General features: G+C 61.5%; 2 protein-coding genes across 2 annotated transcripts; one reads left to right on the top strand and one right to left on the bottom strand.

Moving 5' to 3' along the window:
* Positions 1-3,580: 3,580 nt before the first annotated feature.
* On the top strand, positions 3,581-7,149 carry AGXT (alanine--glyoxylate aminotransferase). The gene is made up of 11 exons (XM_009480013.2): positions 3,581-3,745; positions 3,866-4,058; positions 4,394-4,458; positions 4,538-4,638; positions 4,882-4,952; positions 5,281-5,365; positions 5,641-5,736; positions 6,010-6,079; positions 6,177-6,272; positions 6,480-6,608; positions 7,042-7,149. Exons 1-11 carry the CDS (start codon positions 3,581-3,583, stop codon positions 7,147-7,149), a joined length of 1,179 nt encoding a protein of 392 aa, XP_009478288.2.
* A 654-nt stretch (positions 7,150-7,803) lies between these two features.
* On the bottom strand, positions 7,804-12,623 carry MAB21L4 (mab-21 like 4). The gene is given in 6 exon segments (XM_009480012.2): positions 7,804-7,896; positions 8,142-8,498; positions 9,703-9,856; positions 10,697-10,876; positions 10,878-10,917; positions 12,022-12,623. Coding segments are annotated over 6 exon segments (1,308 nt in total). The 5' UTR covers positions 12,506-12,623.
* Positions 12,624-20,618: the final 7,995 nt, after the last annotated feature.

The following is a 20,618-nucleotide window of genomic DNA, read 5'->3' as shown; positions in this document are numbered from 1 at the left end:
TCCCTGAGAATTTCAATGCAGATTAAATTTGCAGGTAGCAAACGTGGATGAGGGGGTTTGCTCACCACTGGTCAGCTCCCTATCCCTGCTGCAAAGGCAAGTCACCTCACACTCCGTCACCCATTCCCTCCATCCTCTCTTTCACACACTAAAACCCACAGCGGGGGAAAAGCTTCACAGAAAAGGCAGCGAGCTCTGATGGGTTACCAGCATAGCTGGGCACGGAGAGGGGTGGGCAGCCAGGGGCAGGGGGTAACACCAGGTCCTGACACCCCCCAGAGTTTGGGGGCTGCAGGTCTGGCCACATGCAGGGAGGAGGGGGGTCATGGTGACAAAATGGATGTCAGCGGCAGTGTGTGGGGATGGCAAAGCCCAGCACACCCCTGGCCATACCCCAGGGGGGGCTTGCTGATCCCCCTGTCGCCATGACACCAAGACCACCTGCCGAGGGGCTGCTCGGGGCACTGGGACGTGGAAGGATGGCTGTGGGGTGTCATGGGAGATGCTCGGCTGGTTCCTTGTCCTCCCTGAGCCCTGCAGCCGAGGGGTTGGACCTCAGCAGGCAGGAGACACCAGCGCACAGAGAATCTGCGGGGTCCAGGGGAGGGGACGCTGCCCCATGAGGCAGGAGGAGGAAGAGGCAGAACAATGGGGCAGGTGCAGGGCTGCTCCCTGGGAGCCAGGGTGGCCAAGCGCAGGGCTCTGCACCAGCCTCTCCACCCGGGGACCACCCCCTCCTCCACCCAGAAGCCATGGGTGCTGGCCCACAGTGACACGACAGCGCTCGCCCCCAAGCGCAATGTGAGCAGCAGCATCTCATCCTTGCGGGGCAAGCAAGAGCCTCGGCTTTGCAGCACCTTCTCCAGCTGCCACCCCCCGGGTGAGAGCCCCAGGTGGGGCACCCACTGCTCCCTCCAGCGCCATCATTGACTCTGAATTGTAATGATGATGGCGCAATATGGCTCAGCTTTATGGCCAGAGCCACCTGCCCTGGAGAGGAGCGCGGGGGCAGCTCAGGGGTGAAAAGGGGTCCATGTGCCCGCTCCCACGGGCAGCGTGGACGGCATACTCCCCCTCCCCAGCCCAGGCTGGTGCTGCAGCTGCAGATACATCGCCCCATCCCTGGGAAGGCCGCCTCCGGCGGGATCGTTCTGGAAGCCGGGGCGGCACCAGCCGGCTGCTGCGCTAGGTACCCGCGGGCAGCCCCCGCCCGGCCTCCCTCCCCCGCGCTTCGGGGGGCCCCGCAAAATGGCCGCCGGCCGCAGCCCCCCGCCCCGCCGGGCCCCCGGGCGGGCGCGTCCCACTCGCCCTGCCACGCCTCGCCACCGCCGAGGCCGAGAGGGGCGGCACCGCCATCCCGGGGCAGCCCCGGGGCCCCACCTCGGCCAGCGCCCGGGGACCGCGCCCGCGCTGCTGCAGCCCCGCCCGGGCGTAGCGGGGCTGCTCAGTCCCACACGGTGCGGCCCCCCCCTACCTGTGCCTGTGCCTGTGCCCGTGCCCGTGCCCGTGCCCGTGCCCGGTTCGGCGGGGCGGGGCGCAGTGCTCAGCCGCGGGCGGGGGGCACCGGCATTAGGCCGAGCCGCGCGGTGTGGTGCGATGCGGTGCCGGTGCCGGTGCAGGGTGGTGGCAGCCCCGCCCCTGCGGTTCCCGCCCGCCCCGCGCCGCCCCGCGCGCTGGTTGGCCGCCGCTGCCCGGGGGAAGGGGGGGACCGGGAGGGCGCGAGACGGGGATGGAGCGGTGATGTCAGCGCATCCCCCCACCCCGGGTCCGCGCTGCGGAACCGCCGCAAGGGCGCGGGGAGGGGCGCGGCCGCTCGCGTCACCCGGCCACCGTCGCCCGGCAACCGCCCCCCATCTCCGGCTCCCTCGGGCGCGGTACCCCGGCCCCGCCGGCACAGTGCCCCAGGCAGGGCTGCCACCTCCAGGGCTTCCCGCCGTTCCCAGGCCCCCTCTCCGGCCCCGGCCCCGGCCCCCAGCCCCTGGCGGCCCCCAGCCCCTGGCGGCCCCGACTGTCAGCATCCACTTCCGTTGCAGAGCTTCTTCACCCCTTCGGCCTGATTGAGCCTCCCGCCCCCCGTTCCCCGGGGTCGCACAGCCGGCCCCCTGCCCATCTGCACCGGGGAATTTAGACCCAGCGTGGAAAGAAGATTACGCCTTCACCACCAGCTGTTCCCAGCAGCACATCCTTCCTCGCCCCTCCACACCAACCACAAGGTCACAGGTCCCCTCCCTGTCCCAGCCTCTCCCCAAGTCTTCCTGGAGGACAGGCAGCAGAGGGGTCTTCATCCACCCACACACTGCAGCAGTGGTGGGTCTCCAGTGGGTCTCCCCTGCCGGTGTTTTAGGGTCTGAGCGTTTCAGTTATGCTGCAAGCATCCAGCAGCAATCCCAGCAGCAGGGAGCCCCCTCAGCCAGAGGAGCATGTGGCTGGGGCACAGGATGAGGGGCTGGCTCGGGACCTCTGAGGACATCAGGACTTCTGGTCCTCACTTTGGTAGATGATGACCAGGCAGCAGTCCCCAGGCTAACTATGGTTTCCATCATCCATGCGGTGTCAGCCACACCAGCTCCCAGCTCCTCTGAGACAAGCATCCAGCTGCCCCAGCAGAAGTGCTCTCACCTGGCATCGTGCCAGCCCCATGCACCTGCCCCAAATACCTTCAGCACCAGCCACTGGTACCAGCTCTGCCAGGGGAGGACTTTCCACCCCATAACCAACATCCCCAGCCCAAAGCTTTGCTCACTGCATGGCGTCTCTGGCCTGGAAGCCTGGAGCTGCCAGAAGCTGGCAGCAGGCAGCTTGTTTGCATTTCAGCATATGGATGGCAGTGGACCATGGGCACACGTGGCAGGTGACAGGCACAGCATATTGAACAGGCACACATGGGCTGTGGCATCATCAGGACATGCTGTGATGCCCGTAAGTAAGGCTGAGCCCACAGAGCACAGCTTGCTGTGGCAGGGACATGCAGAGCCACCCCATGGCTCTGCCCTTGTGCAGGCCATCCTGATGGCCACCCTCCTCCGCACGGCTGTCACTTGGGCAGGCATCCTTCTGCAAGGCAGGTCCTTGGTCAGGGAGACCTGACCAACAGAGCTTTGTGCTGCTGGAGGAGTTGTGACCGTGGTGGCTGTGCTGGGCCAGTCCCAGCAGCAACCATCCTATGGCACAGGACCCGTGTGCCCAGGAACAGGGATTCCACCTGCTGGGATGGTGTTGGGAACCATCAACCACAGTGTCCTGGGGGCTGTGGGGACAGGGTCTGCATGGGTGCTTGCCAGTCCCAGAGGCTGGCGTGCCTGAGAAGCAAACCCCCCAGCACTAGCAAGGTGGGGACCCTCCAAAATGAGGTGGCTGAGACAGCAGGGACAGCACTGGTAGTACATTAACCAGACAAGGAGGAGGCCAGGGGCAGAGTCCGGGTTGGGTAGGGGGAGCACCAAGACCTGGGGTCAGGGTCCACAGGGACACTGGACACTGCTGGCACGGGATGCACTGCGCTGCAGTGCTGGGTGCTGCACGGGCAGCCTCCACTGCTTATCTCCTCCGGACTCAGCTCCTGGGCATGGCAAGGTGCACCATGGCCACCAGTCTGCTCCATGTCCCCCCACCCCAGGGGCTGCTCCGGCCCCTGGCCGTGCCAGAGAGGCTGCTGCTTGGGCCAGGGCCCAGCAATGTGCCCCCCCGCATCCTGGCTGCAGGCGGCCAGCAGCTCCTGGGCCACATGCACCCTGAGGTGCTGCAGGTGAGCTGCCCCAACCCAGTCTTCCTCCCCTCCCTTCCCTTGCCCCCCATGAAGGGCTGGGAGAGCTCTGCCGAGGTGAGGGGGGCAATAGCGGTGCCAGTGGGTCCCCTGCCACCACAGGTGATGGATGAGATCAAGATGGGCATCCAGTACGCCTTCCAGACGCAGAACTGGCTCACCCTAGCCATCAGTGGCACTGGCCACTGCGCCATGGAGGCTGCCCTCCTCAACCTTCTGGAGCATGGTGACACCACGCTGGTGGCCGTCAATGGCATCTGGGGACAACGTGCCGCCGACATCGCCAGGAGGTTGGGTATGCTGGGGACAGACGGACAGCACTGGCAGGGCTCAGGGGACCGGGCTTGTGGGTGGAATGCCAGAATGTGACACCTTGCTGTTCCCATCCCATTGGCAGTGGCCAGCAACACGGCTTCCACAGCCGGAGAGCACTCCCAGTTTTTTCCAGGGTGATGTCCTTCTGATTATGGTGGTTTACGGCTTTTGCACCATGAAAATCCGTAGGAGGCTGGACCCTGGCGGGTGGCCGCACTCCTGGTTCATGCATGATTGATGCCCTTGCAGAGCAGGTGGCTGCCCAGTGGGAGGCATGCCCAAACCTCACTCTCCCTTTGCCCAAATCCCTCCCAGGAGCCAATGTCCATGAGCTGCTGAAGCCCCCAGGCGAGTACTTTGCTCTGTGGGACATCGAGGAGGTGAGTGCCAGCTGTGGTGTGGGGCAGTGGGTGTAAGCCAGCCCTGTGGGCAGTCACCTTCCCCTCTGTTTTCATGCAGAGCCTGGCGCGGCACAAGCCCTCAGTACTCTTCATCACCCACGGCGAGTCCTCCACGGGGGTGCTACAGCCACTGGAGGGGCTGGGCGAGCTGTGCCACCGGTCAGTGCACAGCAGTCACCCATGGGGGCTGGCAGCACCCCAGGATCGCCATCGGGGATTGGGGCATGGGGATTTACATGCCCCGGGCTCTCCTCTGGCTCTGTTGTGCTGGAAGCAGTTGGTGCCAGTGAGACATGCGGTCTCAGGGGAACGAGGATGTCCGGGCTGCAGGCAAAGGGGTGGCAAGAGGATGTGGCAGGATGAGGTGGCAGGGGCACCAGGCTAAGCTCTGTCTTCCCACAGGCATGGCTGCCTGCTGCTCGTGGACGCAGTGGCATCGCTTGGGGGAGCCCCCATCTTCATGGACCAGCAGGGTAAGGGCCACAGTGCCATCACAGGTGCCCAGGGGACAAGGGGGCTCATGCCTGGGCCAGGGAGGGAGGGCAGTGGGATCAGCCTCACCACTCGCATTTCAGGCTAGTAGCACTAAAAACTGGTCCAGCTGCAGCCAGAGAGCCTGTTCCCCTCAGGGGACTGTCAGCAGTGCCAGGGTGTCCCCCAAAGCAGGCCAAACACCAGCAGGACCTGCAGTGTGTGCCACCCTGTGCTTGACACCCACCAGTTGCAGTTGGGTTGGGGGGGCTCAGCGTGACCCCGCTGGGAGCGCCTGGTCCCTAAGGAGCTGCCTCCCCTCTCGGGCAGAGATTGACGTCCTATACTCGGGGTCTCAGAAAGTCCTCAACGCCCCCCCTGGCAGTGCCCCCATCTCGTTCAGCGAGCGAGCCAGGTAAGGGCAGCCCTGTCCCAGTGGGGGGAAAGGTGATGGGGCTGGGGGGAGGCTGTCATGACCCCAGCTTTGCCAGCTATCCACTCCAGCCCCACTCTGCAGAGCGTGCCCAGCAGCAGCTCTGTGGGATCAGAGCCCCGGCCCATCCCTGGGCAGTGATGGGAGCTGGAGCCAACCTCTGCACTTGCTTTGGGGGAGCCCTCCCACAGGACTGACCTCACCTTGGAGAGGGTGGGGTCAAGGTCCGGCTCCTCCCCAGCACTCTGCTTTACCAGGGAGAAGATGCTGAGGAGGAAGAAGAAGCCCCCGTCCTTCTACCTGGACATGGGCTGGCTGGCAAACTACTGGGGCTGTGACGGGGAGCCGCGAAGGTGAGGGCAGGCTGTCCCGGGACAGATGACTGCAGCCATCCCACCCACAGCCTTCGCCCCAGCTTGGGGGCTGCCTGCCCTGCTGGACTTGGGCCCTGTCTCCCCATCACCCTGTCTGCTGGTCGCACAGCGGCCCTGGGGTATTTGCATCCCCTCTGCACTGGGTGAAGAGGAGGGAGGATGCCACACCCTGATCTTCCCCCCGCAAGAGCTGGAGTACTGCTCTGCTGCAGGCCAGGCCGAACCTGCCTGGGTGCCACTTGGGTTTTGCAGGTACCATCACACAGCACCGATCAACAGCTTCTTCAGCCTGCGGGAAGGCTTGGCCATGCTAGTGGAGCTGGTGAGCAGTGCTGGGCAGGCAGTGGGGCACCAGCAGTGCTTGTGGGGTTTGGGGGAGTGGTGGGTGCCAGGACATTCTCCCTCCTCTCTGCCCACAGGGTCTGGAGAGCTCATGGGAGCGCCACCGGGCCAATTGCAACCAGCTGTGCCAGGGGCTGCGTGACCTGGGGCTTGAGCTCTTCGTGAAGGATGAGGTGGGTGTGGGGTGAGCCCACGACCATGGTGCCGGGGCATTGTGAGGACATGGCCCTGCACAGCTGGAGATGTGCCTGGGCAGCTTTTGATACTGGAGAAAAAAAATGCCCCCCAGCGATGCTCTCTTCTAGCAGGCTGCCGGGCTTGCCGGGGGACAGGGCTGCGGCCAGGAGCTGCAGATTTAACCCTGTTTCTCTCTTCCCCAGAAGGCAAGACTTCCCACTGTTACCACTGTCAGGGTACCTGAGGGCTACAACTGGAAGGAGATCACAGCCTTTCTCATGGACAACCATGCCATTGAGATTGCTGGGGGCCTGGGCCCCTCAGTGGGCAAGGTGGGCAGCGTTCTCCCCTCCTGCTGCCCACGGCTGGGCACCGAACCTGGCTGCGGCTGCATCCATCAGTAGTGTGCCCCACGATTAACTGGTGCTCTCTAGCTGCAAACAGCAAACACAGGGCTGGATGCATCCCGTTGTCTGCAGCAATGCATATCGGCTCCTAACCACACACAATTGCTGCATGTAATTGAATAACCGTGCACATAATTAGCAGGGTGACACGTATTTAGAGGATACATGTTATACAGGAGGAAGCAGGGAGTTGTGCGCATGCACTCACGCCGTGCTCTACGCATGGCTGCTCCTCATGTGCCACCTGCTCCGCGTGGGAGCCTGCGCTCTGCTGCCGGCCACTCTGCTTGCAGGGAGATGCTGAGGCATGGCCGCAAAGGTGGGTGCTGCAGGGAGACGCTTGCCCTTCTCCCCCTAGGTCCTGCGAATCGGCCTCATGGGCTGCAACTCGACCAGCGGCAACGTGGACCGTGTGCTGCGTGCCCTGCGAGACGCCCTCGGGTGCTGCCGCCGCAGCAGGCTGTGAGCACCGCTGCAAAGTGTGTGTGTGTGTATGGGGGGTGGTCCGGATGAGGTGGCGCGGCACTCCCTCCATGCCTGGCTGCAGGCAGCTGGCAGGCAGAGGGGCTCCGCTGCCTCCCCACAGAGCTGGCAGGAAACGCTGCAACACCCAGCAACCCAAGTCAGAGTGGGAAGGAGAAGCTGGAAGAGCAGGGGATGTGGAGATGAGGGCTGCAGCTCAGCACGTGCCGGATGTGGCTCAAAACCCCTTCTCCAGGTCCTCCTGTGCAGGGTCACTCCTCACCCTGATGGCCTGGCCCCCCAGCTCCTCCCCTTCCCCTGGCATCAGCGCATGGCAGCCCCACTGCAAGCTGACAAAAGGGCTGGATGCAGGGATCTGACTACAGGTCCCTTCCCCTCCCACCACCATCACCCTCGGCCATCCCTGCACCAGAGCCCAGCAGAACAGGATGCCATCCACCCCCCAGATTAGGTACCCTGGGGTGAAACACCTGCCCCAGCACCCTGATCTACCAGGGGAGCTGAGATGTGCACTCCCTCCCTGGTACCATCTTTCCTTAATAAAGTGACATGGCAGCATGCTGCTCCCTGGCCCACAGCTCGCCTTGCACACCCTTGAGTTTTGAGACACCCAGATGGGGTGGCAGCAGGGTCCCACTCAGCTCTGCTGGGGGATTTCTCACTGGTCCTTGGAGAGGAGCTGGGACACTGCCGAGTTGCATGTGCTGTCCTGGATGCGGTACACCTGGAACTAAGTGGAAGCAGGTGGGGACTGAGGGGAGAGGGCTCCCCGCTGTGCTTGAGCCCTGTGCCCCAGCATCACCAGCCTCCTGCAGCCTCCACAGTGGGGTTGGGCAATATGTGCCAGCAGCTGCCAGGGGCCAGAGGGCTCTGGGGGGCAAATTCCAGTGCATCCTTAAGTTGCCAGCCCAGGTGGTTCTGGTGCTGCCACTCTCTGCCTCATAAGACCAGCCCAGGGTCTCTGGTCCCCATTGCCTGGCTGAGCAGGATGTCAAAGTAGGCTGTGTCCCAGTAGGACCCATCCTTGTCAGGGAGCTGCAGGAGGGCTTGGGTGCCAGGGTCTGCCTGCCAGCTGTCAGTGGGCACAGGGAGGCCAAAATGGAAGCAGAGGAAGTGTCGGGGATCCTGGGCAAAGCTCTCCACCTTACAGTAGAGGGAGGCGAGGTCTGGGAGGTCTCCTTAGATGAGGTTCTCCTCCTGGTGCAGGAAGTGGGGCAGGTGCTGGGTGGCCAGGCAGCGGAGGAGGATCACCAAGAGCCTGTAGACCGAGCCCTCCAGGTCCTGCCACTCCTCTGGGGAGGGGAAGAGCTCCATGCTCCACAGCAGCACCATCTGTGGAGAGGGAGAGAAGGGTGTGGAATCGGACACTCCCCACAAAGGCTGTGCCTTCACACCCTGCAGATCACCGTGCAGCCACCCATGAGGCTGAGCCCTCAACACGGACATCACATCCTCAGCAGTCTAGGGCTGTGCAGGCTCGCAGAGCTGCTGCTTTGGCTGCTGCAGGTGCGGCCTGTGCCCTACCACCCCTTAGTTCTGAACCTTTGCTTCACTCCCCTAAGAGCCCCTGTCTCAGCTCCAAGGCAGGTCCCAGCTCTGCAGCAGCTCCAAAACAACACGCCCAATCTTTCCCCAGGCACCAAGCAATAGTAAAAAATCCTGCTTGTGATTTCCATCAGCCACCAGCAAGGCAGGTAAACCCCCATCAGCTTCTTGGCACTGTGCTGGCAAACAGCCTGGCACCAATGCCTTTTGGTGACATGGCATAATGGGCAATGTGTGCAGTGGGCTGGAGGAGAAGATGCTTTTTTGAAGGACAGATGCATACTGTGCCTTTTTTAAAAAAAAAAATCAAAGAATGCAGCATAAAGCAAAACCCACAGGATTTGGGTTACTTGGAGCTGGAGCCATTGTCTTGGCAGAAGACAACTTTGCCTCCTTCTCCACCCAGCCTGGAGAGCCACCACAAAGCAGGGCACACCTGGATTGTGCCACCAGGTGCTGTCCCCAGCACAGCCCCTTTCCCAACCAGTATCACCAGCTGGCGTGGGTCTAGAGTGCTGAGAACAGGTTGGCTGAGGAGAGAGGGTTTTGTCAGAGGAAACGCCACCTTCATCCCTGCACAGGCACCTCCGCAGCATGCTGGGGCACAGGATGACCTGCGGCATGGCAGGCACAGCAATGCAATCCCCAGCATGGCCCCTGCAGACACAGGCAGCCTGTGCCAGGGGATGCCTGGCACATCAGCACAGAGCCCCAGCTCTTAATGCTCAGGGTGTTTCAGGGTGGAGATTGCTGGTTCAATCCAGCAAGTGCCTGCTGTTTGCAAGGAAGAAGGATCAAAGCCCTCTAACCATGGCCGGCAGTGTGCAACCTTTCCAGACACAGCCACGGGCTGGTACATCCCAAAGCACTGCAGGCACTTGGGTTTGTTGCTTGGGATCTTCTTCCAGCAGTGACTCAGCTGCAGTGCAGGGGAGCAGCATTGGCTCTGCCTGCCCAGAGAGCCACAGTCCTGCCAGCAGAACCTACCTACCTTCAGGTGGTTGAAGGTGAGACCACCTTTCCCACCCTCCCCTCCCCAGTCCTGACTGTGGAGCTGGTTAAGCAGGTGAAGGCTGTCCAGACAGGATCCCTTCAGTGTGTCCACTGCCTGGAGCAGCTTCAGGTTGGGGAGGTGAGTGGAGGATCTGGCAAGAGAAAGTGGGGTCTGGTCAGAAGGAGGATGGTGACCTGCATCCTGCCAGCTGGGGAGAGGATACCTGCAGTGACCTGGTACATGTGGGGATCCCCCCTGGCCACCCACGTGTCCCCAGGCATGCAGCATCCTGGATCCACCTCCTGCACCCACCTCTGGTGAAGAAGGAATGTGGAGATTTGCAGTGTGATGGGGATGCTGCTGAGCAGCTACTACCTTCCTGGGAGGGACAAGAGGGGAGGCAATGTGGGGTTATGCTCCCCTAACGTGCAGCGGGGAGGGCTGCAGGCTGCCCTGGAGGGGAGGCTGGATTGGACCCCAAGGAGGGGCCGAGCATCCAGCTGGACCGCATTGTGCCCGAAATAAGCCTGGGCTGGTCCAGTCAGATGCTTGGCCCCTCCATGGGGCTGGGTAGCTGTGCTGACAGGCAAGATGTGTGTCACCCCAGCCTGCCTCCCACCTGCAGCCTGCCCCGGGAGGCACCTTGTCACCCTGTTGCTGCCAGATACCCAGGCTCACTCCTGAAGCCTGAGCAGGGATCTGAGAGCTGCCACCCTCCATGCATCCAGGGTTCAGCTCCTGCAAACAATTTGGAGAGGGCTCCTTCAGTTGCATCCCCCCCTCTTTCCTCGAGCTGCCTGAAATTTGGCTGAGGGTTTTCCCCCAATACAGGGCAGTGGGTTTGGGCAACACAAGGTGGTGACTTCACCCCCCTTGTTGAATTGTCCCTCCAATTTCCCATCCCCTTTTTTGCCTACACCTGACAGTGGTGCCAGCCAGTGGGATCCCTGGGGCAGGGTCACCCTGCTGTGCACACAGCTGCGCCACTCACCCCCAGCAATGGGGAGAGGCAGGGACAATGGGGGCTGCTTCTGTGTCCTTCCAGAGGCTGCCTTCAGGGAAGCCCCTGTCGCTCTGCCACCCCTTGAGCCGGAGTGGCTCCTGCTGCCTCCTCACCACCGGGACAATGTCAAAGCAGACGGTCTTGCAACCACTGCGGATCAGCAGAGAGCTCCATAGCATCTTCCTGCAGATTTTTGGCACTGAGGTCACCTAGATGGAGAAGGTTTGGCCGCAGTTAGGAGGTTACTGCAGCCAGTCCCACAGGCTGAACTGGGTATGTGCCACAACACCTGTGGGTACATCCCACCCCGCTTGACTCATCCCTTTCCAATGCTGCAATTTGGATGTTGATCCCCAGTGAAATCTGTTCTCCAAACACTGCTGGTGTGGTTTTCATGAAGGAACATCACTCCAGCAGGGCTCAGGGCCAGGCAGGCGGGTGTGGGCACAGCAGGAAACCCCAAGCAGCCGAATGGGGCCATGCTGCTGGGTAGCTGAACAGTGCCAAGAAAAACAACATGGTCCAAGCAAAATGGACCAGGAAAGGTCTCAGGTTGTAGGGATAGAGGAAGACAAAGGGCTCTGGCTTGGCTGAGGAGGAAGGAGGGAATAGTGGGCTTGCTGGGCTGGGTTAAGAGACTTTCAGACCTGCTGGTCCTCTCACATCCCCTTTCCATCAAGGATGAGAGCTACTTCAAGAAGCACCTTTGGAGATGGAAATACATGAAGAAGCTGATGGGACCCTGACGGGCATTCCCAGGGTCCCTTACCCACCGTGTCCTTCCCAGGGACACTGGTCCCAGCTGGGACCCATGTGTGTGCAGGGTCAGACCCATGCCCCAAGGACCCAGTCTAGCCCTGACACACTTCCAGTTCACTCTCCAAACAGCCTCCTCCAGGGAGCAGGGGGCTCTGTGATGCCAGGAGAGATGGGCGAAATGCAGTTAGGGTGAACCAAGCATACCAAGTCCCTGAGAAAACCCTCCCTGTGGACTAATGGCAGGGGTGGGTGAACCCTGCATGGAGCTGCCACCCACCGAGGAGGGTGCCATCAGCCCAGGGTGAAGATGCCTGAGGATGACTCTGCTGCCATGGGATGGCAGGGAATAGTTTGCATCTCCCCTTCCTTAGCTGAGGGCAAAGCCTGTCCCAGCGCATGGCAGGGCACTTGCTCGTTCATGCAGGCTTTGGGCGGGCCATGCGCCTGGAGACTTACACCCCAGCGTGTTTGTGCAGGGACCACCACTGAGCTGGGCTCCCGAGCTGTGCTGGAGGCAGCTGCAGACTGGGGAAGTGCCGCGCCAGCATACGCACCTGACTGAAGCAGGAAGCGGCATTGGCAGCGCACGATGGACGAAACAAGGAGCTCTTTCAGGTGCTGGAGGACTTTGTCCGGAACCAGGCACCCCACACCACCTCCCCGCTCCATCACACCCACAGTGCTAGTCCAGTCCTCCAAGTTGGTCCCTGGAGAGGGCACTTCCAGACAGCAGGTGCCCAACCCTGGACGGTGCCCGGCTGGTGTCTCCCCGGGCCAGCACGCCAGCACGTGCAGGGCATCGCCATCGATCCACAGGGGGACCTCCACAGTGACAGCATCCTCAGAGGTGCAGAGAGCAAATTTGAAGGCTTCTGGGTTCCTGGCGTAGTCCACAAGGAAGCGGGGCTCACTGGTGTGGACGGTCTCCAGGAGGGTCAGTAGGATGTCCTTGGCCAGCTGGAAATGCTCCAGCCACTGCCTCTCATGGGACACGATCACACCGAGGTAGCTGTGCCAGCGGGAAGTGCTGGCTGCCATGGCAGTTCTGCTACTGTGCCAAGCCTGCTCCAAGCAGGAGTAAAAATATGTGGGCAGGGAGGGCAGGTCTGGGAGCCAGCGCAGGGCAACTGGGGGGAAGCCACAGCTGGGCGTTGACAAGTACCACTGCTGGGTGAGTGCTGGGAGCGCCACGTTCCCCCCAGGGCAGACCCAGGGCAGAGGACTGAGTCACACTGTGGCCCCCCCAGCCATCCAGCAGGATGACAAGGGATGGCTCAGCTGGCCGGTCACACCAGGACCATGCTGTGGTCTCCCACACCTCTCCTGGTGCTGGGGTTGCATGCTGGCACCATCCCCTCACAGCCAGTGCCAGATGAAGGTGAACCACTGCCCTCCCACCCTGGCCCAGCCTGGTTCAGCAGGCCCAGCTGCTTGGGGCTGCTGGTGCAGGTCTGCTCTGAACTTGTGTTGCACACACGGGAGCTGGGAGCAGGCTCATGCTGGAGCTGGACCATGCTACAGCAGCTGTGGGAGGGCTGCAGGACCCCATGTCCACCACACCGGAGCTCAGTGCAGCCCTCTGGGCCCACAGCCTGCAGATCCATCAGGCTCAGGCTCAGGCTCAATCTCAGGCTCAAACTTGCCAGATGCGGGCAGCTCCCGGTGCCCCTCGGCCGGGCAGAGCCCCCTGGGCCCAGTCCTGCACCCGGACCACAGTTCGCCCAGACCCAGGCCCAGGCCAGCCCACTGCGGGCAGCTCCCGGCTGCCCTCGGCCGGGCAGACTCCCCCGGCCGGGGTCCCGCCGAGGCCCGCGCCCTCCCCTGCCCGCCGCGTTGTAGGGGAGGCCGCGGGCCCGGCCAGGGCCCACGCGTGGGTCTGCCCCGCCTCACAGGCAGGCCCCGCCCTGCAGCAGGCCCTGCCGTCACCCCGGCAACACCGTCGCGGCACGCCCAAAGCCCGGCAGCTGCGGTCGCCATGGCGACGGCGCGCCCCGGAGGCGCGGTTGCTTAGCGACGGCGCTGTACCTCGTGGAGCATCGCTACGGGGGGTCACGCAGACCGGCACTTTCGGTCCCAAAACCGTCGGGCAGCGGGGTGGGAGCGGGCCGTGGCGCCAGGGGTGGCGGTCCTCAGTCTGGCTGCCGTCAGGAGGAGCAGATGTTGCTGAGGCAAGGGCTGTGTTTCGGGTCTGTGCTCCGACCTGAGCGGGGACCTAGTCACCTTCTGCCTCCCGAGGGCTGCCTGGGACAGGCTTAGGCCCTGGGCTGCCCTGAGTTAGGACAGCTCCGATCGCAACAGGGCAGAGACTGGCTGTTGCTTCTGCATATCCTTTCTGGCTGTACCCTCATACATGCTGTCAGACCTCCAGCATCTCCCACAAATCCTGGAGAGGGGCGTGCATGCCATGCCCTACCCAGGGCAGGTTCCTCAGCTTCACGTGCCCTGAGCTGGGGCTCTTAATAATTATAGCCTATGTCCAGCAGGACAGCATGGTTCAGCAAACCCAGGCTTCCCTGCAAACTGTTCCTGCCCTTGGTCAGAGCAGGGAAGGGATTGGGAAGGCTCCATGGCAGTGGGAACCTGTGTGGGAAGGAGGTCACAGCTGAGCATGGGGCCCTGGGACCACTTCTGGGGAGGGGATAGAGAGAGCCATGGGGTTCAGGGCCAGTCCTCCCACCTCCTGTGGCTCAGGCTCTTTATGGCCCTTTTATATAGCCCACATGAGGCTTCTGGATCTCCCTTGGGTTGTTTCCAGTTTGTCCTCGTGCCTCCTTCAGTCCCACATGGCTGAGGAGGCACTCTCCACACGGGAGTCTGTCCCTTACGGCCATCTGTCCTTCTGCCAGCTGAGCTCCGAGGAGCCCCAGCTGCCTTCCAAGAGGGAGCAGGGCTGAGCAGAGCCAGAGCTTCAACCTGCGGAGTTGTGCCTCTTGTGCCTGCAGCACAAGCCACAGAGGTGAAAGGGAGCCCACACCAGGCTCTTCACCACCTGGAGGCTGGGAATGCCGAGGGTTGGGGAGCCCCAACCAGATTTTAAGCACCTGACAGTGGGTGACAGGATCTGTGTCTCCTTACCCAAGCCCTGTGCTCCCAGTTTCACCCCACCTGAGCAGGGGGTCCTCAGTCCTCCATGCCAACTACTGTTCTGGCAAGGGCTGTATGTGCAGCTCAGTCTTGCCCTCCTCCATCACATGGGGGGGACAAACTGGCTGGCATCCCAGAGAGGAGCCAAAAGTGGCAGAACTCCCTGCTGCCAAAGCAGGGCTCCTGACGGCTTCACCCTCCCCATCAGACAGGTCCAGACTCATCCTGGAGGATGCTGAGCCCAAGCCAGGCAGGAGACATGACTGCTCCAGGCTCTGATGTGGGGAAAAGAGGGCAGAGAGATGCAGCCACTGCTTTTCCGGGGATGATGATGATGGGGCATGGCTTACTGCTGGCGGGATCACTGTGTGTCCTAGGAGCATCACTTTGTCACGGATGGAGTCCCTGCTGTGGCAGCAGCCAGGACAGGCCACCCCATGCCTGCTGGCATCCCTCCCTGCTGCCCCAGGAGAGCCCAAGCTGGGCACCGCGGGAGGCCAAGGTAGATGCCACCCAGCAGGAGGGAGAGGAGCTGGCGTGGGGAAGGGATGGCACAGGTCAGGGGGGTGGGGAGACAGCAGAAGCTCCATCCCATGCAGAGGAAGCAACAAAACACTGAAGGGCTGAGCCCTACCCGGGCCAGGCCGTGTGTAAGGGGGAGTGGCACGGCCAGGCATGACGCAGGGCTGGGCATTCAGGGCAGTGCCAGGATGTGTATGTAACCCAGCTATAGGCTCAGATGTAGCACATCACCACTGAAGGCAAGACGTGGGAGAAAATTTCATAGCAAGAAGGTCAGTTAGGCCATGGAAGACATGGCTGGAACGTGCAGTGCTCGGTCTGTACGAGTCACTGGGAGGCTGGCGGGGAACAACCTGGCATTGGCAGAGGGGCTGGGCTGAATGAGCTAATCACTTGTTTTCCATTCCATCTCAGTATTTTATGGTTCTATGAATTTTCACTCCATTAGAAACAGGAGAAAGAGAACAACCCAAAAATAAGAGGAAGGGCAAGTGAGAGAGAAGAAAAAACCCGGGGGCATGGGAGCCCTCAACATGGCGGGGTGGGCAAGGGGCTGCAGTGAGCCCCCGGCACCCCTCAGCCAGCTTGCCCCTCCATAGGATGCCATGCACAGCATCACCACTGAGCCCTGGACCCTGCAAGATGCCATTGCCACCCAGCAGAAAGACATCAAGGGTTTGATCTGGTGGGTGGAGGAGCTAGCAGGGGACAGGGAGATCAGGATGCGGGGCAGTAGGTGATGTTCTGGCCGAGAGCCTCAGCTCTGCACCAGCCCCAGTGCCAGCACCCCTGCGCCCCACAAACCTCCCGTGAGAGTCAGGAGTTCACCCGGAGTGGCAAGGCCCCTGGCAAAAAGGCTGGGATGGGGAGGGGGGACGCAGGCAGGGGAGGTAGAGAGGAAAGGAGAGTAATTTAACATGACAGGCTGTTTATTTTGGCAAAAAGGGTCTCTTTTCAACAGATTTCAAAGCCCAGCCCTGGGGCTGGAGGGGACCACACAGAGAAGCAGGAGAGCAGGGGTGCAAGGGGGGGGTTGATGGGGTACCCAGAATGAGAGAGGTGGAGAACCCATCCGCCTGCTTGTCCCTGGGGAACTGCTGGGTTTTCACAGACCTGGGTGTTCTTGCATGCTCCAGTGGAGTGTCCCCCCCACAGGGTGCCCCCACGGGCGCCCGCGCGCTCCCGCACACACGTGCTTGCCTGCACGCACCCACGCACGTTCGCACGCTCTCCCAGCCCCTGCTCCTTCCTCTGGGCCAGGGCTCAGCTGGAGTCTTGGCTTCCCCCAGTGACATTTCAAAAGAAGCTGTTTATTAAAAGAAAAAAAAATTGCTAGGAAAGAAATAATTATTATAATCACATTAAAAGCTTTGGCTGTAAAAGCCTTGCAAGAGCATGGGGAAGGAGCTGAGGCTGCAACCGGCAGGGAGTGCGGGGGGTGTTTTTCCTGCCTTGTGCTCTTTTTTTTTTTCAGTCCTTGTCCAACACCCCCCCCCTCCTTCCCTCCCCTTTATCCTGGGAAATGAAAACAATTTATTTAATGATGGATCGTCCCTTTCTCTGGTCACTGACCTTCTGGGTGAATTTCTGCTGAGCTTGGCGGAAAATGCAAGGCTGCGTTGTGGATCCCATCTGTGGGTGGGGGAGGGGGGGAGCTTACCCTCATCCTTCCCCAAAACCACAGCAACAGTCCTGGGGAGCGGGATGGGGCCAGCAGGGAGAGTCCCCACAACAGCAGGGGACTTTTCTGCAGCTGCTGTCCCTGAAGCCCTGGCCCCAGGGCTTTGGGAGCAGATGCGGGGGCTGCAGTGGCCCCCCAGAGACCCCCATCCCATCCCCTTCTCTTTCTGGGAGACCTGCAGGGGTTCCCAGCACCCACTGCCTCCTCCCCAGCCTGGCCTGGGGTGCAAGGACTGGGCCAGGGTGCAGTGCCAGAGTGGGAGCAGGGGACAGAGGAGCTGTACCCAAGGTGAGAGCGGTGGATGGAGGAGCTGTACCCAGGGTGGGAGTGGGGAACAGAGTGGTCTCCATCCTGCTGGCAGCCGTGTCCCCCCTTGCTGCCTGGTGGCAGGGTGGTGAAGGGGCTTTCTTGGCTTGGGGTGGCTGCAGGTGTCGTTTTTTGGATCTGGCCAGGCAAGGGGGCCAGGCATGAGATCGGGGACGAGGACGGGGACGCGTGCAGGGCTGCATGGGGCTCCCAGAAGTGACCAGCAACATGCACCCTGAAGCAGGCGGTTTGGGCCCCGGCTGGCCCAGTGCTTGACTGTGTTCTTCTCCCTGGGGAGAGGAAAGCCAGGGGACCGATGGGAAGGGGCAGGATCAAACCAACCAGCCACTTTTCATTCAGGTGGGTTGTCAGCACCCAGCATGAGCCAGTTGTGCTCAACCCCCAGCTGACATGCAAAGCAGGGATGGAGCAGTCCAGCATCCAGCCCCCTTCCCTCTGGCCCTTCCTCTGCCGTGGCCTGTTGCTCAAAGTATGGTTCTTGTAAAAACATGTAAATATTTATACAAGAATAATTTAAAAAACATGGTCTGTCAAATAATCAAAGCAGCAGAACATCTGAGGAGCTTTCAGCTGAATTGGGAAATCTGGTGTTCCTTTCCGACACCATGCTGTGATGCTGGAGGTGCTAGTGGCCTGGCCCTGTGGGCTGCCGGACTTGCCGGTGTGGGTTTGTGGCAGGTTTGAGGTCTTCATTAATGTGGTTTGGGGACCATGGCGGCAGGCAGCTTTCACTTGCATCAACTCAAGCCACCCACTGCCAGGAGCCCCAGCCCCAGCTGGATGGGACTTCACCGGGCCTTGGTTTCTGCCTCACATCCTGATTTCAGCACTGTTCCCTACACTGGGACCATGCCAGCAGCCAGAGAAATCCTTGGGTGAAGCACTGCATCCCTGTCCTCCCCCCGAGCTGTATGGTGAGGCCAGGGACTGGCATGGGAAGTGGCAGGGTGGCAGATGGTCTGGCAGGGTGGCCCCTGGTGCCACGGGGTGGCAGGAGTACTCCCCAGCAGAATCCCCATCCTTCCAGAGCTGGCAGCACCCTCAGCATTTCAAAATCTTGGCTTTGTAGTGGTGGGGCGAGAGCCTGGGGCCAGGGTTTCCCCCAAGGAATGAGATTTGTGTCTGTCTAAATGGTCCTACATCCCCATTTGTACTGGTGTCACCAGTTGCCAGCACAGCCACAGCTCCTCTCCTGTGTCTTGGCGGCACTGCATCCCCCTGGCACCACTGAGAAGCCCGGAGCTGCCGCTCCCCAGGGAGGCAGGGGAATGGCCTTAAAATGGCAGCACCTGGAGACCCCCAGCCCTGTTTCTGTCTGCTCACTTGGGGCTCCCCTGGCTGGGGCAAGGTGGGGGATGTGATTGCCACCAAGTGATGACCCCGCAGGTAGCTTAGCCAACACACAGCCACCAGATGCCTCGGCCATACGGTTCAGGGGGTCCCGGGGTGGCAGGGGGGAGGCGAGGGGGTGGGAGAGGGGAAGGGGTCCCCCCTGTTCCCATGGCCCTGTAGAACTGGAGGGCAGAGACAGGCACTGCTGCAGGCTTGGGCAGTGCAGCAGGAGCGGGACCCATGTGTTGCAGTAACCTCCATCCTCCTGGCCACCCTCCAGCCCCTTCCCACCACCCGCATTTATGCGCGTGATTCGTGTTCTTGCATTCTTTGAACCCAAGCCAGATAATGAGTTCAAACCCCTTCATTAAAAACTTGGCTCCCCCCCAAACACCCGTGCACCTCCCTGGGTTACCTGGCTGCCTTTTCTGCCCCAAGGAGGGGTCTTCTGGGGCCGGCCCCCCCCCCCACGGGAGGTGATGCTTGTGCCGCACACGTGTTCAGCATCCACAGGGAACACTCTCTGCGCTCAGCCTAATTAGCTGGAAGGGAAGGGGAGAGCCAAATCCAAACCATGTGCTGACCTGCAGGCCCCTCCGCCCAAAAGCATCCGTGCTGAATGCTGTCTGGATCATTAATAGCCCCCCGGGTCCTTTCTGCATGTCCCCCCCCGCACCAAACATGCACAGCCTGGTTGGGTGGGGGGGGCAGTAGGGCTTTGTGCTTTTTCCCAGTGGTTTATCCTGGTGGTTTATCCGTCTTATCCCAGAGGCAGCAGGCAACCCTTGGGCTGTGAGCGGCACCTGGGAGGAACTGGGGAGCAACTGCCTGTGGATTTGGGGCAACCCCGGTGCTGTGATGCCAGGGAGAGACAGGCTTGGGGTCAGCTGAAGGACCTCTGCCTCCATCCCTCGCTCCTGGAGGTGGCATCCACCTCTCCCTCTGGCACAGCTTTGCAGTGAGGGAGCTTGTCCCATAGCATGCCTGGAGCCCACTGGCCTCCTCAACCCCCTCACTGGGTGCCTGCAGAGCCCAGGAGGTAGCACCAGGTCCAAATGCTGCTGGGATGCATGCCAAGGCATTTTGCTGAGGAGCATCGCCAGTCACAGGTGCCAGGAAGGGCACGGTAAGCCTGGGAATGGTCCTCGAATGGTCCCGAGACCTGCACGGTCCCCACCCCAGCATGACAGCCCCATCAAACTTACACCCTGGGGTGGGCACAGGAGGTCCCAGCCCTGTTTTGGAGGCCACCAAGAATCTGGACACCCTGAACACAGCTGCAGGCAGAGGAGAAGGGCGATGAACTTTAAGGTCCCTTCCAACCCCAACCATTCTGTGATTCTATGATTTGCTCCTGGAGAGGGAGCAGGCTGCAGTGGCCAGAGCTTGGCCAGATGGTGCAGGGAAAGGGCTGCTTCCCCCTGTGCTTCTCCCAGCCTTCCCAACACGGAGCCTGACCGTACCAGCTCCAGCTCCTGGCCCAGAGGAAATGGCTGCTGGCTGTGGCCCACAGCTGTTTTCCCTGCTCAGTTTGCTGCTTTCAATTTAACATCCTGGGGAGCTGGATTGGGACAATGCAGGGAGAGCATTGCGGTGCTTTCCCATGTGAAGCCTGCCTGGAAGGAAATCTTTCCCTCACGCTTGGGATGGCTGCCGGCAAGGCTGCTCTCTCCTGCCTCCCCTGCCTGTCTCCAGAGGGAAAACCTGCTGGCAGAAACATAGGACAGCCCCTGCGCAGATGCTTGTGGTGGTGGGGGGCAGGTTGGTGCTACCATGTCCCCATGTCCCTTGGGAGCTGAGCTTGCAGTGTGGTCTGGCACGGCATGGCAGGGCTGGGAGACGGGACTTTTGGGAGCACATGGCATGAGGTGGGTGCAACCCCAGCCATGGGAGCATGGGGCTCACTGTCCCAGGTGCGAGCTGGTGGATGGCAACAGCCAGAAGACCCCCCTGGCTGCTCCCCAAAAGAGATGTGTCTCAGCTGGCACCTTAGAGCTACAGATGGGCTGCATGGAGAGGGTGGCAGTTCCCCTGCTGCGTCCCCCTGCACAGCATCCTCTGGGCCAGGGAAGGGGCGAGCAGCCTAATGCCTTCCAGATCAGCTGTAAATGGCTGGGGAGGGTAATTCATATCAAACTCATAAAGCCTTTATTAGTGTCTCGGGGGAGAAATCCGGATGTGGCCGTTTATTTATTTTGGATTTCA

Source organism: Pelecanus crispus, chromosome 9, assembly GCF_030463565.1.
Source record: "Pelecanus crispus isolate bPelCri1 chromosome 9, bPelCri1.pri, whole genome shotgun sequence".
Taxonomy (NCBI): domain Eukaryota; kingdom Metazoa; phylum Chordata; class Aves; order Pelecaniformes; family Pelecanidae; genus Pelecanus; species Pelecanus crispus.
This window is presented reverse-complemented; position numbering and strand designations above follow the sequence as displayed.

Bases quoted from the DNA above. Each gene is read 5' to 3' on its own strand.
- AGXT (XM_009480013.2), top strand. From the start codon at position 3,581: ATGGCCACCAGTCTGCTCCATGTCCCCCCACCCCAGGGGCTGCTCCGG. The intron at 4,953-5,280 runs GTAAGGGCCACA...CCTCTCGGGCAG, and splicing joins CATCTTCATGGACCAGCAGG to AGATTGACGTCCTATACTCG. The intron at 6,273-6,479 runs GTGGGTGTGGGG...TCTCTTCCCCAG, and splicing joins AGCTCTTCGTGAAGGATGAG to AAGGCAAGACTTCCCACTGT.